We start from the raw sequence: 19,636 nt of genomic DNA, 5'->3' as shown, positions 1-19,636 counted from the left end.
AATGAAACTTTTCCTTTTCTTTTTATTTTAATGCCCACACGTTTTGGGCTGCAGTTCAAAGTAGAACTTCATATAATCTATTATTTTGCTTATTCACACAACGATGAACTTCAGCGGTTCATTTTAAACATACGCAATCTTGGCTTGAATCTTTAGCTTGTGGCTGGGCCACTGTCCGCATCTATCTGCAAGATGACCATATATCTGCTCTGTATCTGTACTATCCATAGCACAGCAGTGGTAGGTTTGTTCTACAGACTAGGGGGTGGCTGGGAGTTCATCGTCCACATACAGTAGAACCTGATGCAGGATGAGCATGCGCACACTAGAAAGCGGGCGCCCGGATCGCCTGCTCCCATCGATCCGCGTTTGGTCTGAGCCAAGCCGGGGGAGTCGGGGGTGGAGGGGTTAGGAAAGGCGGCAGTTAACATCTCACCCTGCCTGTTTGACAAGGCCGGGTAATTGTTCATGGATCAATGACGATGCGCTGCACTGTGGGATGGGGTCTCTTGGGTGAGTGATCGATCGCCTCTCTAATGATTTGCCGGTTTCTCCGAGCTTCAGTAAGGACCGGGGAAAATCGCGAGCCAACGAGCCATGCACATCTGCCATTTTCCTGGGGGGCGGGGTTGAAGGAAGAAAGAAGGAAGTGACTTAAAGGAGCAGGCCATCTTCTACCTGAATAAAAGCTCTGCAAAAGAATATGGAGGATTCCGCCTGAAGGTGGATAATATATGACCCTACACAGTGAATCACTGGCATGTCCAAATATGCAGACAGACAGAAGATAAAGTGAGACCATAGACCGTAGAAAGTGAATGACACGTCCGTATAATACAACACATTCACGTACAAGGTCAGCTCATTGGAGGCACGCCGTCCAGGGTGCAGAGAGGACCACAGCGCGAGAGATAAAAACAAAGAGAATGGACATCTGACCAAACAGACAGGTTACACTGGGAAAAGCCAGGAGTCCCCGCATGCATAGGCGGATAGACGGACTGACAGACAAAGATGAGTCTGTGAGTGGAGGAGGAGAGCCGGGACACGGAGAGTGCAGAACCAACCGAGCTGGGGGGGAGGCGGGACTCACTTTCTGGACCGGTTCTGGACAGCTTGCTGCTGTTGCTGGACCTGCTGCGTGGGGCCAGGGCGTTTACGACTGGGCTCCATCGCTGGGTTGGGCATGCCTGGACGCACGGGCGGGTTCCCTCCATACGGGGGGCCCGGGGGGCCCATGGGAGCTCCCTGGTGGGGCATCCGTGCTCCAGAGGGCATTCCCGGACGCTGTGGAGGGAAGAGAAGCAGAAAAGAGTCTGGGTAAGGGGATGACAGTGTCACAAAGATCACCATTTAAGCAGTATAAGTCTTCATCCAAAAGGCTTCAGTGTGCCCAGCAACAGATTTTTAGTGCATTGAAGTGGTCTGATAAAATAAGTGGGGATTTGAGGGAATCCAGTTAAACCCTATTTACAGTTTACATTACATTACATTATTGGCATTTGGCAGATGCTCTTCTCCAGAGTTTATGTTCTGTTAGTAGCAAACTAAAGTTTGTGAAGGCTAAGTGCAGTTGTCATTTTTAACTAATTTCAATTCTCTCATTATTATAATTGAAATTAAAATTGGATTGCCCAATCACACTTGAGGGCCGCCTCCTCACTTCCGCAGTCCATGTATGCGCTGGAAGTCACACACTCAGAAGCCTGACCTCCAAAACACATGCTAATAAATGTCCACTCCTTCTGACTGTGTTCTATCAGCCTGAGCTGTGCCGTAACTCTCCCAGTGAACTGCATGGCTGAGGCCGCTAGTGCTAGCACACCACAGGGACCTAACTGACCAGAGGGACAGTTATTGTGCAATGAGGCATAGCATTGCCTGCTGATTGACACCCAAACTCCACAAGCGATACTGAGGCCTTAATACACTACATGACTACAGCATGTCTTTGAGTAGGATATACTGTCCAGGAGTCATTCTTTGTTATTTGCAAGAGATATGTTAAGATCACTGAAATATGAAAATCATAGACTATAAATAATAAACACATAAAAATAAAAGACGTAACATTTTGCATTATACAGTATATGGAGTGGTGCCTGTGGAGCAGACCTGGATCAGATACGTCACTGCTTTGGATTAAAATATTTTTCTGTGCTTGATTGCTCTTGCATGGTGCATCTATTCCAGAAGGTGGGGTTTGTACTTTCTGAGAGCTCAGTAAAGCATAGATAAGTCCAAAACAATTACATATTTGACCCAGGCTTGCCACGGAGCAACAAGGTGGCACTAGAGAAGAGTAATTACTGTAATGAAGCCATACTGCAGTCTGAGTCCTGTTGAAATCAACAGAGGTGACCCAAAACTGCAAACTATCACTTCTACACTGCCAAATCAGGGTACTGCTCCAATCTGAGTAAAATGCAGCCTGACAGAGTCTCCGCCACATGGGAGCAGTGTGACATTGTATCAGAAGTCCCGCTGCACCTCCCAGGCTAAGCGCCCGCTGATGTCCGAGGAACAGCTGGTGAGGCTCACACCTGTGTCCGCCACTCCATTAGCAACAGCTGCTAGAGCAGGCGTGGAGGGCACGGCCACTGTGCGAGTTCCAATGGTCACAGGAGCCTTCTGTTCAGCCCACTGTACACGGGAACGACTGCACAGGCCATACGCACAACCCAAAAGAGCTGCTACTCTGTTGGGTCACGCTGGGATATCTGGGCCAGGATTCGGTTGAGTCAAATTTCTGACAGTAAATCTCACGACCCAGGCTAGCTGAGAGAGCCCATCATTCAAACTGCAGCAATAGTGACAGGCAGATGCACATTGGCATAACAATTATTGTACAAGGAGAGATAGATGTCAACGCTGTGCCAAGACTTGCATCATCTCCGGATATTACTCCAGGGGTGAGTATTCCCAACACCTGAGCTTGTTGGAATGTGAATCGACTTAATGACATGAATGCCACTTTCTTAAAAGTCGCTACACATAAAACTGTACTAAACAAAATGAATAAATACAAAACAACATTGTGTCCAGAGCAGGTTATGTGTTTTTATTCAGGGCCAACCTGTATTCCTCCCCTGTTGTGAATCCCAGCTATGGCAGTTCGACCAGCTTGAAAATTGTGCTGGTTAAGCTGGTCATAAGCTGGCCTAGCTGGGTATGAGCTGGTTAACCAGCTAGTGCTGGTAACTTGCCTGAGCTGGTAGCTAGTCAACAAAAACTAGATGAGATGGTCAAACAATGTCAAGCTGAGAGCAGGCCTGAACTGGTCAACCATCAAAAACAGGTCGAGCTGGGAACTGGTCTGAACTCGTCAACCAGCTACCAGCTGTTTCAAAAGCTAGCTTGAGTTCTTTTTTCAGCAGGGTTCAATTCTCAAATGAATCAACAGCACAGCGTTATCACTTTTTTTGAGCAACTTGAACTCCCAATTTGGAATTCACAGCACACTAATTGAAATGAGTAAGTCTGTCACATTGGTGTAACACACTCCACCGGTTTGGGAAAAGAGCTCACACAAATCTACCGAAGCACATGCAGCTCTTTTGCATGTGCTTCTGCTCTTTTTCACCCTGCAGCTAACCGGCTGAACTGCCCAGCTGATGCAAGCGGACCAAGAGGAATCAATAGGAAACTACACTCTTGCTATCAATGAGGTGATTAAACAGTGGTTAGTGATGCCCTGTCGATTGCAACCCTCAATCCCTTGGTGATGCTACAGCTAATTAAGCAAGACTGCGAGTGCAATGCAAATGAGTGCCGTAAAACTGGAAATGCCATACAATAAACACAGCATCGGTTAATGTTGTGATGCTATGCTGGTAACATACAGTCTACTAAATAATTATTTATTAGTAGATTTTTAACTGATTCTTGTCATGAACATTTTTGTGTACCCACTTGAAGACATATACAATATTGAACCAGACATAGAATCAGACATGGAATCTGATTTCAGACATAGTACTACTAGCAATTACATTAGCCTACATGATGGAAATAAAACCATACACCTCCACTTGCAAAGGTTTTTTTTGTTTTTAAGTGAGTGGGAGCAAGTGATGATTTCATCACGCAAACATTTGCATTTCCACACGGCTAAAAGTACCCCTGCTTTTGCCAGACCCTGTTCCACAGGCAAATGGCACCATTCATTCAGCTCTACATCCAGGAAGTTCTCCTGTGGAGCCTAGATTGCTGTGAAATGTGCCCCCATGCTGGGCTGGAGGCTGGAGTGAAGAGAGGTTCAAAAGAGTAGTAGTTCTTGTGGAGGGTACCTGTGAAAACCTACTAGAATATAACCTTATTGCCCCAAGAGCTGTAGAAAGGAGAGGGGCCCCTTTCTCACAACAGAGGATTCATGTGTGGAAATGGTTCATGTTTCTAACTGGACTCTCAACTATTGTGAAATCTGAACAAACAAAAGTAAAAACAAAATGTGATATTACAAAAAGTGCAAACAACACACCCACAGACACACATGCAGACACACACGTGCAAACAAACAAGCACACGCATGAGAGTCACACCATCTTACAAACGCTAGTTAATTTTCAAAATACGATGAAATAGGAGTCCATAAAAAAAATTTTTACTGAGAGACCTGGCGGGAAGAAAGTATTTCTGGTCACATGTCATGGAGTTCATGAAGTCCTCACCAAACATGCTCTTTAGACCAGCAGCAAATATGTCACACACCTATCAGTAGGTAAGAGTGGAAAACAGACACGTCCCAAATGGTTAAAACTAAACCTACTGCAGAAACACCTAAAAAAAACAAACATGCATTGCTAGGATGACAGAGTCATGACCTACAGTTTACAGAGTGAACCTCAACTAAGTACTCAATGTACAACAATGTCAATAATGAGCAGAATAAATGCTTATCATGCACGTAAACAAGTACTTAAAAATTCAAAATTCAAAAGTACAACTAAAATCACAATGTCATGTGACAATGGCCCTGTGTAAAAGCATGTAAGATTATACACGGGAGAGCTGGGACGGGGGAGGACACAGGCGATGTTGTCACTCTGCTGGCTGCCGACCGGTGGGAACAGCTGCACCTCCGCTGCCCCACGGCCGGTTCAGTGCAGCCCTGACTGAGGCACAGAAGGTGGCGAAACTCCGGTTACCTTGAAAAGATCCTGGCGTTTACCCAAGTTTCTCCTCCGTATCAGTGCAGAACAACTCGCCCCGCCCAGATGGCAGGCCAGACCATATGAACCGGCCAACCGAAAGCCTCGGTGAAGCCGACAGAAAAGCAGCGGCAAGACTGCTGCTGATTACAAACTGTGAGGTGGCGACAGAGGTAACACTAATGTAACTGTCACCCGTAACCACAGATTCGCTTGTGCAAATACCGTGTGCAGATTTGATTTAGCAATGTAACTACAGTGCTTTCTCTTGAAAGCCACAGTTTCCAATTATGCTGTGCAGCCCGTAAGTATTTGGACAGTAGCAAAATTTCTTTTGGCACTATACTCTGTACTGTACTGTAACACATTGGATTTGAAAAAAAAAAAATTTACTTAATGGTAGTACAAACGTCACAACAGACAAACAAATAAAAAATAAAAAACACACTTGTTTTAAAATAGGGCATCTTTTATGACCCACACTTAGAAATAAATGAAATCGCCCTGAAACAAAATGGTGGCATGGATCGCATAGAAGTGTAAATCTGGTGGCTTGTGGTGAAAATGCCAAAGTGCACTTGCACGTGTCACTCCTCCGTCACGGGCCTCCCACCTGTGCGGGTTACACAAACATACTATACGGGTGGCCTGCATCTGTCTGCTTTCTGACAAAGAGACTCTGTGATCTCAACATCGAGACGTTTACACGCAGCGGGTTCTGGGCAGGGGCCGCCACCCACAGCACTCCTTAACGCTGGGTGATTAGAGGGGCTCTCTCCCATTACACAGTGGCAGACTCACACATCGTTACTACCTTGAAGTCTGCAAGTTCCCCCAACACAAAATTAGCGGTCGACTCCATCGCCTTGGCGAGATCGACGCTGGTCTTGTTGATCTGTTATTACTTAGTTACATCTGAACGCCACATACTGGAAAGAGAGCCGTGCTTCATGATTCAGGTGAAAACCGCAGAGAGCCCCCACTTTTTTCATTAATACCGTTCTATAAAACATAAAACAAACACGTAATGATTCTTCTATGCAACTTGTGAAAGGACTTAAATTGCTCCTCAGTTTGTACCTGGAAACCAAACCGGAAACAATGAACCCAGAAAAATGGTTGGACTTATCAATCATAAGTAAACTCTGTGGACTTTGTGTGTGTGTCGTGCCTACTAGTCCCCATACATTTCACCATAGGTTCACTTACAGATCTGTATCAGATACATATACTATATCACATTTTTTGGAGAAAACTGACATCATTATCTTGTAATTTGTGCTGACATTTATCTTGTAAAGCAAACAACATATAGTGGATCCATATATCTATGCCGTCAGTTAACAGACACATGAAAATGTGTTTAATAAACTGACAATATACTGTTGTAGTTGCTGAGAACATTACCGCAACTTTATGCATCGCTTGGAGCAGGAACAGGAAATAGATTTTGGGGGGAGGGAGGAGGGGAGAAACAACAAACTGAAGCAAAAACCCCGGCAAAGTCGCAACGACACTGCGGAAGAGCAGCCAGGCTCTGCCAACATGTCACGTCGCTAACCTACCGCGACGTGACCCTGGACCCCGCAGAAGTAGGTCAGGCCCCAGGGCGGCTGGCAGAAGGGCCAATCTCTGGGCCCTGGAGGACAGCCGGTCCCAGCTCGGAACATGTGGTCACGGCGGGCTCCAGGTGAGAGAGGCTATCTGTCTCCCAGCGCCGCACGGACCTCACTCTCACACAAGGTTACAGAATAGGAGGAGGCTCGGAAAGGAGGCCAGGCAAGGCCAGGAACCGCTATCTCCCTGTCACAGTCATAAAGTCGTAATGAGACGCCAAAATAATCCCTCTCCGCCCACCCACTCAAGCCAAGCGTGTGTTCTTTGTTTGCCAACAATTTGGAATTGTCTTTGGGCAGACAGTGTATTTATGTTTTCCTTCACACAGAGAGACATATACAGTATACTCTAGCGCATTCACTCACACATAGGTGAAACCCAGGGTTTAATACATAATGTATCTGAATGTATTTTGACAGTGGACTCAATCAGATTTTGAGGCATTGCTGATTGTCATTTCATTGGCTGAATGCAGTCACCAGGGGAGGACAGAATGCTTAATCAATAGCCACTATCTACTTACTCTTATCTCCAAAAAATTTAAGGTGGTATTCCACTATTGAGATTGTAGGTAGGAGCCAATTAGTTGCGGCATCTCCTTATTTTTTTCTTTGTCTATTAGTGGTAACCTTCTTCAGTTACTGTGTGAATTGATGTATCACCTTGTATTATCAAAAACACACATTTATTTATTTATTTGCCATAACAGTGAGGTTACAGGAACATTACCAGTTCACACTTGCACCATTCACACTCATGTCCCTCTGCTATTAATTAAAGTTATTTATAGTGAGCTTTAATATACAAATAACAAAATTTTGCTTACATATTTTTTACTCAATGGTCCTATCTGAGGCTTACAGATTCTTTGCCCCAATCGGGACCAGAAGAGGTCAGGGGTCACCTTTATTTTATCTTTACTTTATCCCCTTCATTACACCGCAATAAAAAACAACAAAAGCAATCCATTAACGGATGCTTACCCCGCCTGTTGTTGGCATCTTATTTGCAATAAAAGAAGACAGGAGCCATTAGGCAGAGGCAAGAGAGCACCTCTCCCTGTCTCAGGATTTACAGCCAGGCGGGACATCGTACTAGGGGACACGCCCCACCCCGCTGTAAACGCACCATCCTTAGACAACCTGCGTAGGACATGACAGCGAGGAAAGGCCTCCCCCTGCTTAATTGAAATGCAAATCGGGGACTCAGACGACGGTGGGTTCTCGGCGGACACTGCGCCGAATCACTTTCGGAGTGACGGCGGCCAAGGGCTCGCCAGAGAGGGCGGACGGAGCTAAAATAACTTGTGGGAACACACAAGGCTGGAAGTAATGAGAGCCCCTTCAAGGTTAATTGGTGCGTTGAGGCGGCGCAATTGTTCCGCCCATCAATCACCCACACTCATCATTTCTAATAGACTCCACTGTTCTGTGTAACTAGCACTACCCCGAGCCGAGTGTTTGGCACGGCCAAACACGACGCCCAATATGTTGTTTACTCAACATCGCCCAACTGTTCCGGATTTGATAGTCATGCCTCGGCAAATGGAAATTTTCACTTTAGATTTAGCCGTGTGGCACACGCGCCTTGTCACTTTCGATGGACTTTGAATACTGTGAGTGACTGCCACAAGTCCCTGTGAGCACAGTGTCATTTCAGACACGCGCGGTTTACCGTCTAGTGACGGGTTAGGCTCCCTGTAGGGAACTCCTAAAGCCCTTTAGAGAAAATCTCCTTGACTCTGGAATGTGGTTTTATCAGGCTAACACCACGGATAAAAAGAAACTCTGGAGTGCTGAGCAGATAAATCCAGCGTAGTCTGATGAGAATTTACAGTCTATCGCACCAGGGTGTGTGAGAGTGCACACTGGGTTTCAGAGACAGAGTGAATGGATGCTCCGTGACCGCAGACCTACGTATTTATTAATCGTTTTCTTTCAGTGAGTGCTAATGTGAATACGGACACCCTTCACAACAGTCATACGCAAGCCACATCTTCTGTCATTGCAGGCATACTGTTAAAAAATTAAATCCACGCCAGATGTGTGCATGGCCTTGCATCTCATTTGTGTATGCAGAGCTACTCGATCTGTGTAAATATCTGTTCAATTTGTCTGGAAACATTACGAAACAAAAACAGCTCCAGTGAGCTCCAGAATTATTGCCACCCTTGATAAATATGCGCAAAAAATGCCGTAAACTAAGTTATTGACAAGTTTGATTTTCCAACATGTGAAAAGCAGTGTGGTTTAATAACGATTCAATGGAATCAAACAAAGTCTGACATTTTTAAAATATTTTTTTCCCCAAAAAACAGGTTCCACAATTATTGGCACCCCTGAGTTAATACTTTCTGCAAATAACTTTGGCAGAGATGATAGCCATGATTAATTTCCTATAATATGTCATACGGTTTGAGAACATATTTCGAGGGATTTTTGACCATTCCTAAATGGAGAGCTTTTCAGAATCGGTGATATCCTTGGGATACCCCCCTCTTCAGTTAAGACCACATGTCTTTCATGGGATTTAAGTCTGGAGACTGAGATGGCCATTGCAGAACATGGTTGTTGTTTTTACTTAACTATTTCTATGTGGAGTTTGAGGTATGTTTGGATTCATTCATTACATTACATTATTGGCATTTGGCAGACACTCTTATCCAGAGCGACGTACAGTTGATTAGACCAAACATTGGAGCAATGCAGTTGCTTTGAGGTTAAGGGCCTTGCTCAAGGGCTGTGCGGGCTGTACCTTAACCACTACGCTACAGGCCTCCCCAAGTACCAAGTAAGTGACCAAGTAAGTTCCCAGCAGAGGCAACCAGATTTTCTGTTAAGATTTCCTGGTGCTTTGTTTAATTAATTGTCCCATGCTTTTTGCGACCACCGGCAGCAAAACATCTCCAAAATATCAATGATCCACTGCCATATTTGACAGAAGGTATGAGGTGCTTCTCTTTGTATGCATCCAATTTTGCCGCCATGTTGATGGTGTGTATGGCCAAAATGTTCAATTAAAGGGTATTTTTATACATTTTGGTTTCACCATGTAGAAATTACAGCGGTGTTTATACATAGTCCCCCCAATTTCAGGGTACCATAATGTTTGGGACACATGGCTTCACAGGTGTGTTTAATTGCCTCTTTAATGCAGGTATAAGAAAGCTCTCAGCACTTAAGTCTTTCCTCTTGTTTCTCAATCACATTTGGAAACAATTATTGCTGTTCATCAACATAAGGACCAAAGTTGTGCCAATGAAAGTCAAAGAAGCCATTATGAAACATAACTAACCGTAGGCTTACAAAATCATCTGTTTTGAACATAATTAAGAAGAAAGAGAGCACTGGTGAGGTTACTAATAGCAAAGGGACAGGCTGGCAAAGGAAGACATCCACAGCTGATTACAGAATTATCTCCATAATAAACAAAAATCCCCAAACACCTCTCCGACAGATCAGAAATACTCGTCAGGAGTCAGGTTTAGATTTGCAAATGACCACTGCCCACAGAAGCCTTCTCGAACAGAAATACTGAGACTACACTGCAAGATTCAAACCACTGGTTAGTCACAAAACAGGATGGCCAGGTTACAGTTTGCCAATAAGTACTTAAAAGAGCAACCACAGTTCTGGAAAAAGGTCTTGTGTACAGATAAGATGAAGATGATCTTATATCAGAGTGATGGCAAGCGCAAAGTATGGAGGAACTGCCAAAGATCCAAAGCTGTGAAACATCTGTGAAACACGGTGGTGGGGGTGTTAATCCCTGGGCATGTATGGCTGCCGAAGGTACTGGCTCATTAATCCTGATGATATAACTACAGATTGTAGTAGCAAAATGAATTCTGAAGTCTATAGACACCTATCCTATCTGCTCAATACTCATTGGCTGGTGGTTCACTCTGCAACAAGACAATGATCCCAAACATACTGCTAAAGCGACACAGGAGTTTTCAAAGCTAGAAAAGTATGGAGGACACTGTAGTTTTACCATATGTTTGAAAATACAACATAGATCATTATCCATGTTGTTTATTACATGCAGCCTTTCTTCTTATGAAGTGCCAATAATTCTGGAGCCCACTGTACCTAATCGAATGCTCAAAGTGATTGGCTGGCCAATGTCGTGGCAGCTTTTCATATGCAAATATGAATTTAAAGATTCCAGGCTAGTACACAATATTAAACATGTATAATAAACATGTAGCAGCAATGTACTATTCGTTCCAGGGTTTATTATCTGATATACTATGTGTTCATTTATTAATCAACAAAAATTTACTAATCAATTACTGAGTGGGCCGGTAACATATTTTACTTTATCACTATTGACAATTTTTCAATTGCTATTCTGTCAGGCTTCTGTATCTGCTCCTTCATTAACATTAGTTGGCACCATGCCTGTCTGTGGCACCAAGAGACTAGGGCTGTTTTTGAATATTTTTTGAATATATTGAGTATAGTTGTTGAGTATACGGGAGGAGAAGGTTGTTAATTAGTCAAAATGTTCTCTAAATCCTATTATATGCTGTACTTATTTCCAGGGTTTTGCTAAGTATGTTCAGGAAGTAACTTACCATTTTGCATAAAGCTTCCCTCAAGAGCAACAACACCAGAGCATAGCCATGCAAGGGTACAATATTTTAAGACACTTCCATGGTATGGCTAGAAAATAGAATCCCAGTGCATACTGAAAAATATGCACTAAACAGAAAACACCATGCTTAGTAGACAATACATATTCTGAGGACACAGCAGTTATGAGGCTTATTTGGACAAAGCCAATGTTATAGCTAAAGTGAGAGGGGGCTAATCCAAGCCACGGTGTTGCATTCTGTGCTACTGAAGCAAAAAATGTCCTCTTAATAAATGATTGATTTCTCTGAGTAAGAGTGTTACAGAAAGTTGATTAGCAGGGTTTCAAGGCAAAATTCCTGACTTACTGTCCCCTAGAGGCTGAAACCGTGCCTACTGTGGCAATATCACATGTACAGAACTCAAGTTTTCCAGCAGAAATGTGAAATGCTACACAAAACAGGAATATTTGGCCCGGGATAACCAATATGCAAATTCTAACAATGACAAAGTGCTTTAGCCTGGAATTTTCCTTTAATATAGATCCTGAACTACTTCTATCTGATACAGCTCCTGCATACATCTGACAGTTGCGTTCAATGGGGTAGAGCGTTCTAGTCATTCTGCTTCTGTGGTTCCAGAACGCCCGCCCCCTGCGCGTGCAACTTTGCTACGTTGTCTCCGGGCATTCACAGGACGGCACGGATCGTCATCCCAGCTGTGAAATAGCAGCACTTTATTTAAAAAACGAGGACCACAAACACTAAAGCGACAAAGGCACTGCTTCCTCTCACAGGGTGTTCTCCAGGTACACAATGCAGGGCTGCTACGACTACCCTACATATGGTTCCCAGCACACTCCGGTCTGTTTAAGACAGTCAAGGAGCCAGCCACAGCCGATCCTTTCTTCTCTTTTTCTCCCCCCCCCTTTTTATTTGTTATTACAAAAATCCCACCTCCCCATACGTGCCCTCCGCTCCCCTCCCTCCCCCGCGCCGTAGCTCCCTTCTTTAAAAAGAAACGGTGTGGGATTCGGGGGGCTGGAAATAACCTTCACGCAGCGTTCCCAGCTATCTCACACAGGCAGGCTGCCGCGGCGCTCGCTCTCTCACACACACACACACACACACACACACACACACACATCGCAGACGCACACACAAACACCAGAGCCCAGCTCCCCCGTCAACCTTCAGCATCTATGGCACTCACCACTCCATGGACCAGGAACTCAAACAGTTTGCTCTTGGTAGCCTTTCGGGCTCCCCCGGCTGTCTCCTCCGTAGCCATTCAGAAGCCCCCTTCCCCCCCTTCTCCGTCTGGCTCTTTCTTTTGTTTTCTCTCTTTTCCCAGTCTTTCTTCCCCTCACCCTGCTTTCAACTCCCCTCCCCTATTCCACTTTCCTTTTCTTTATGGCTACCTTTCAGAGCACTGTCCCTTACTCTCCCTCTCTTTTTCGGTTCCCCCCTCTCTCTCTCCCTCTCTCGGCCTCTCTCTCTCTCTCTTCCTCTCTCCTTCTCTGGTTTTCATGTGCAGCGCAGCCAAGTCCCTCTCTCTGGCTCTCACACTTTTTAGTTGAGCTGCCTTTCACAAGCCCCGTGGAGGGGAGGGCGGGGGTCTGACAGGGGGGTTCTGGCCGGCCCACCCTGGAGGCCCCCCACGCAGCTGTTGCATTCCATTGGTTGATAAGGGCAAGCGGTCTGACTGGCTGCTGCTCCCTGCTATTTGTGCGCTGGCTGGAGAAGTTTGCTTTATAGTTATCCATTCTCTTTGGCAGTCAGCACTGAGAAATGCAATAGGGCTACAAGCCGATCTAACAGAGACTGTTCATTCTCAAAAAGGGGTTCTGTGCCTTAAAGGGGCCATGCATTTTTACCAGCATGAGATTATCATGAAAGTATTTACAGTCTGCAACTGCTGTCACAGCTCGCTTTCATCACAAACATACTATTTTCACAGGCTTTAGTATTTTTTAATCAGCAATTTTAGAATACAATGTGAGGAAATGTCCAAGTGTAGACACTTGGAAGCCATAGAGCCAATTACCTGAGAAAAGAATAAAAAACTATCAAAGTTTCAAGCAGATTAACAAATTTGATACACAAGTAAAACTGCAGCTTATATGAATTTCTAAGGCTGTTAAAAAGGAAGTGATAACAGTGGCTCATACTGGGAAAAGAATCGCCTAAAGCAAGATGTCCACTCTACCAAGCAATTTTGTTTGCATGCACTACATGTAAAATGTGGCAAAGTGGCAAATAATGTAAATAACATATACATGCTGTTATTTACAAATAATATAAATAATACCAATATAATATTGCCCTATAAATCCTGAGTATCCTCTCATGTCACCTTCATTTGCTTCCCATATTTACTTCCCACATGAGCACTACGTTGTGTCAACATTGTGAAAATTCTCACTCTGCGAGAATGTTACATATTAGCTGAGTTTCCTCCTCAGGATACCAGTACGTACCCTAAATTAGCAGTATCCTGTGTTTCTAAACAGAGGATTAACTCCTTTCAACTCATTCTACTCCAGGAGGGCTTTCCACACCCCTCCCCTCAGGACAGGCGGCCCGGGGGGACGTGAGAGTGTGGGGAGGTTCCTGGCGGGGGGAGTGGAGTGGAGGGGGAACCTCTCCGTGAAACCCTCCACTTCCTCTATTTACATTTCTGGGTTAGTGCCGTCAGAACTAATCCATCAAGGCCAGAAGCTATTCTCCTATGGCTAAGGGGCGTAATTCACAGCATACTGACGACCTAATCTGAGTACTGCTTCACCAATCATTTTCTAGTACTATCTAAGCCCGATGCACCGGATTTCAAATGGATGTCTCGCGATGGGATTGTTTTGACTCCCTAGTTCTCTGGTTCTGGTCTGGACCTGCACATTTCATTGAACATCCACCCCACCCCCACAGTCTGACCCCATTGAGAAGGAAGGAAATCATATCCTCCCTCCTGCTGAATTGGAAGCTGAAATATTAATGGTCATATTGATTTGAATGACAATGACAGGGCTCCACAGTGGTGCTAGATCAAGCACAACAGCCCCTTGACTGGTGGATGTGGGGGGATCTCCTTGTTTGACTGCTCCCTACGATTTTAAGGAGGAGAATTAACAGCAACAGACGGTCGCATCCCATAAACTTAATTTAATGGGTCAGAGTGTTTGATGACCAGAGCAATGTTAAGCATTCAGTTGGGGCTTTTTACACAGCAACTGTAAAGGGGAGGAGAGGGTATGTGTGTGTGTGTGTGTGTGTGTGTGTGTGTGGGAGGGTAGATTCACAGGCAATATACTGCAGTATTCAAGACTGCACAATTGGACCTTCAGGTGAGTGACAAATGGGTTTCATGGATGCAGTAGCAACTGCCCTTATAAAGATACCAACTTTATCCAGGAGGACTATTTGACCCTCCTTGAAACAGTGATCTCAGCCTAAGTGCCCTGAGCTTCTGCCTCTTAAGTTGCTGAATGAATACACTCTCTCCCCATGACGAGCCCCACCAAAAGTGTGTTCATGAAGCACAAGCCACCATTTGAGAGTTCTTACTAAGTTTGACTAAATGCAAATGGTTTTCAAAACAATGCCTGCCTGATAAGCATTAGCATCATTCTGATGAGCAACTGTCATCATTTAGAGGGTCTAGCAATGTTGGGGTACATTGGCAATTCATTCTTGAGTCTCTGGTCTTAATCTCAAGAGCCTAAATCCTACTATGCTGAAACCTACACAACAAGGGTCAACAAGGCATTTCGTCGTGTAAAAAATCGAAATTCTAAATACTCAGGAGAATATTCATTATTCATAAAGTTATATTCATATATTTCGACTAGAAAGTTAATTGAGTACATATTTGAATGTTATATTTCTGTAATTGTTCATGTTGTTCTTCATGTATGGAAAATGTAGCTGAATATGCTTTGTCATAAAAATAATTGCTATCCTGCTTTAGCCAATGAGGATACCCCAATACAGTATACTGTCGTCACTGTCGCCTGTCATTTGCAATTACTCACAAGTAAATCCCCTCCAAACCCTAAAAAATAATGTTTATGGCTTTTTGCCCTGCAGTTGCAACAACAACAAGCCAACAACAGATGACAGTAACCTGTTTAAAATTATTTCGTCATTTGTCTACACCGGCTGACTTTTAATAAATACAAACAACAGTAGTTGGGGGGCGGCCCGTAGCATAGTGGTTAAGGTAAATGACTGGGACATGTAAGGTCGGTGGCTCTAATCCCGGTGTAGGCACAATAAGATCCGCACAGCCGTTGGGCCCTTGAGCAAGGCCCTTAACCCTGCATTTCTCCAGGGGAGGATTGTCCCCTGCGTAGTCTAATCAACTGTACATTGCTCTGGATAAGAGTGTCTGCCTAATGTAATAATGTAATAGTTATGTTGGTTGCCTTTCATGTAGTATTTGCTGAATGGGTGGTAGATTTAGGATGAATAAACTGTGATTATACCAACATGTCATTATGTGTTTGACTGTATTCGCAAGACAAATCCCCACATTATTAAGTACTGCACAGGGACCGTTTGTTGTACCTCTGCCAAGACTTCCAATATGGGAAAGTTCGGAGCTTTCTGTCATGGGATAATTATGACATTGAGCACTTCCGGAGTGATTCGCAGGGAAAAGAGATTTCCTTTTCACAGACAAATATTCCATTCTATATACGGACATTTCTAAACAGTGAAGTCACATTAAAACACCTTTGGCGGAGCTGTTATGTTGCAGAACTTTTGCAAACATTAATATCACTAATGAAAGTGATATGCATGCCTGAGTGTGATGCATGCGTGCGTATGCTTTGCCAAATCACTGGCGTTAAAGGATGGTTGGATAGTCCCAGAGCTTCGTGGCCTTTGAGTTATTACCCTGCAAGATCACTGAGGCTACACAGTGGTCTGAGAGGAGGAGTCTCAAAATGTTGTGACTGCCTGTGATAATGCAAGGTCGTTCTGTGCAATAAGAGAAGGGCCAATTCAAACCCAACAAGCTGGGTGAAAAAATGCACACAAACAAATACACCAGGGGTGTCCAATCTTATCCAGAACGGGCCGGTGTGTGTGCACGTTGTTTTTTTAGCACAGGACTAAGACAGCTGATTCTACTCATCAAGGTCTTGATTAAAGACCATGATTTGTTCATCAGTATAATGTGTTACTGCTGGGTTAAAACAAAAACCTGCACCCACACCGGCCCTTTTTAGGATAAGATTGGACACCTCTGAAATACACAGCGCCTGATGTCATTAATAATGAAAGGGTCAAAAAAGGATCATGCTAATTTGGAAAACAGGTTCTATATGATTGTTTTTTTTTTTTTACATAAATGTGTTTATGTTAATGCAATGCAATGTGGTACATTCTGATCTCTGCACTCACTCAAAAAGTGCCAACAGATGAATCAGTGCTGGTATTGTTACCCTTAAGGCTACGAGATGTATTTCTGGCTAAATTGTGCCGCCTGCTGGTGAGAGAAGGAAATATCAACTTCAGAGCTGCGGGCCTTGTCGGCAGACACACTCAGTGACCACCAGAGGTCCCCAGTAGTCATCTATGTTAAAGGGAAGGATGTTACTAAAGACAGGCAGATCTGTCCAATAAGACAGTCATGTCAAAACTGATGCTGTCCACAGTTGTGAAGTTCCTAAACATACCGCTAAATCCATATCCTAATCTACACCCTTATACTATCTTTAATATTTATGTGAACATGGTATAGCACTCCAAGTTGCTATTCATGTGCCTCACGTGATTTACAGGTGAAAACATTCATGTTTTTAAGAATTTGCACCATGCTAATACAGAAACATGAGCGATTTTGAACAGATATGTATGTTTTTTTAAGACATGTTTTCAATTTATTATGGGTTACTGAGTGTAGATTGATGGACATAAATGGCAATTTTATCCATTTAAAATAAAAACTACAACACAATAAAGTGTGCAAAAAGTGAAGGGGCCAGAATACTTTCTGTAGCCACTGTATCAGATAACGTAAGGAACACATGATAAATCTCTGTATAGATTATAAAATATTATGTGAGCAATGCATATGATAAATAGTTGATCTCTACATGTAAGAACCCATTTTCTTATATGGGTCTTATAAGCCATTATATTTTATCATCTTATGAGTTATTATTTTAAGGGTTTCATAATGTTTACACATGGTGTGCACAGAGCACAAAGATAACGCCAAATAGTTTTGTATGGCCTCATATGTCTTTACATAGCTCATGGTACATTTACATAAAACAGAAATGAACTCAATATCATGTCATTTTCATTGAGAACAAATTTGTTTTTCTGCAGAAGATTTGATTTCTTCACATATATGGATTTCATGTATATAAATAAGTGTAATGGCTTGTTGCATACAGAGTACATTTATCACATACAAATGTTTTTCATTGCATGTCATTTCTACTGTTTATATTTAAATATTGATATTATTATATTTATAAACTTTGTTGTGAATTTGCACAACATTTTAGGTATTTTTATCAATACTATGGCCAGACATGCAGAAATGTGGATGATCATGACTGGTGTGTTTTTTTGCATCATAGCTTGCTGCTATAATTGATGTTAAAAATTTGAATTTTATTTGGAATGTAGCTTTGAAAAAGACTAGAACAGTTGTTGTCACATGCATTGCACAGTTCAAAGCTTGAATAGCTGTCACACAAAGTCCCTGCTGCACTGTCAATGTGGTGTCCAAATATCATGCGTCAAAGTTATGTCCAGAAAGGTGAGCTTTACAATTACAATTGCAATTACAATTAAATGCACAGTGTAATTTCCAAATAAATTAGGTGTTTAATGATGTGATGGTAATCTCATTTTCCTATGATTTCCAGTGAAAAATGGGAAAGATATGATAATTATTGTACTGTTAAAGCTCAGCCATGATACTGTACATTATACTATACAGATACTGTTTGCAGACAAATCTAGTACCATAATTAGACCAATAGACTGGTGTTTCCATTTTTTAAAGGATTGCATGGCCAACTGTTCCTGTTATTGCAGAATCGCCCATATGTTGTGAGTTTAATGTCATATAGTTATATTATACTTTTTACATCACACATTACATTTATTTGATTTATATACACCCTTTTCAATTGTATTGCAGGCAGAAGAATTGAGCATTGTATTATATTGATTGTGTGTGTGGGTGTTGGGAATACACCATTTTCAGAGCATTGCTTCAAATGACTTTCTTGTGATCTGCGTATCAATTAGCCATTGCCTTATGCTAATTATTCAATTATGTTTAATTGCTTGAGAGAACAATCTGTTCTAATTAACAGCTGCTTCACATCCTGTGAGGCTGGAGCTACAACTATCGGACGGAACCCACCTACAGTAACGCCCATTAAACGGACGAATTGGGGGTACAATGTGTCACCATATGCGGTCCCCGGATTTGGATTATGAGCACATTCACGCTGAAGCCACACATCCTGCAATAAAATTGTATGCCATCGCTCTGGCCTCCCACAATTGGTCACTTCTGGGTGTGTTTGCGTTCTTCATATCAATAGCAGTGGCGTGCCTACAAATGTAGAAACAAATCTTCAATAACCTAAACGGATGATCACTCTCAACCTGTTTCCAATGCCTTTTTGCAATTAAATGACTGAATAACAAATGTCGACGAATATAGCGGCCCGTCAGTGTGTAATGTTCGCAGTCCGGCGAGTTCTGTGTATGTTCGGCAGTTCTGTATTTGCATAATAGTGATCTGCCCATGTAAATCAAGTCCTGCTCCGTTCAGCTGGTTCACAAAACTAGGATCAAACTTGGTGTTGCAGATGCAGTCCAAATATATGTAGGTTAGGGACTACAGACGGAAATCAGCTCATTTGCTAACTCATTTGCTAATTTACATTGATGTATATATATTAGGTATTTTTAGACATATTTTTTTGACTTCTACTGTTGTTCCACTTAGACTTATGATGCATTGTGGGTTTTTTTCCACCATTCTTTACAAACTCTAGAGACTAGTGCGCATGAAAATACCAGGAGATCAGCAGTTTCTGAGATACTCAAATGAATAAGTAGGTGTAATAAAGTGAAAATAATAAAGTGCTCGTTGATTAACTAAATTAAAGTACAATTGTAATGGCAATTTCATTTTATTGACAATAATTGTTAGGGCCAATAATTTTGGCACCTGTGATTTTCAGAAAAAATTTGATTGCTAAATGAAAAACATTGAAACATGAGAGTAAATGTTTTGAAATAAAAGTAT

General features: G+C 42.9%; 1 protein-coding gene across 2 annotated transcripts in view; it reads right to left on the bottom strand.

The window, feature by feature from the left end:
- The window catches only part of LOC133125838 (SWI/SNF-related matrix-associated actin-dependent regulator of chromatin subfamily D member 3), a 38,277-nt gene extending 25,537 nt beyond the window's left edge, over positions 1 to 12,740 (bottom strand). For both annotated transcript variants that reach the window (XM_061237513.1, XM_061237514.1), the window contains exons 1-2: positions 12,557 to 12,740; positions 1,094 to 1,287 (exon numbers count right to left, since the gene is read on the bottom strand). In XM_061237513.1, the coding sequence (XP_061093497.1) occupies positions 1,094 to 1,287; positions 12,557 to 12,634 (272 nt within the window). In that variant the 5' untranslated portion in view covers positions 12,635 to 12,740. The remainder of the gene's footprint in view (positions 1 to 1,093; positions 1,288 to 12,556) is intronic.
- Positions 12,741 to 19,636: the final 6,896 nt, after the last annotated feature.

The sequence above is a fragment of the Conger conger genome, chromosome 4 (genome assembly GCF_963514075.1).
Source record: "Conger conger chromosome 4, fConCon1.1, whole genome shotgun sequence".
Taxonomy (NCBI): domain Eukaryota; kingdom Metazoa; phylum Chordata; class Actinopteri; order Anguilliformes; family Congridae; genus Conger; species Conger conger.
Note: the sequence above shows the minus strand (reverse complement) of the source record. Positions and strands in the feature narration are given on the sequence as shown.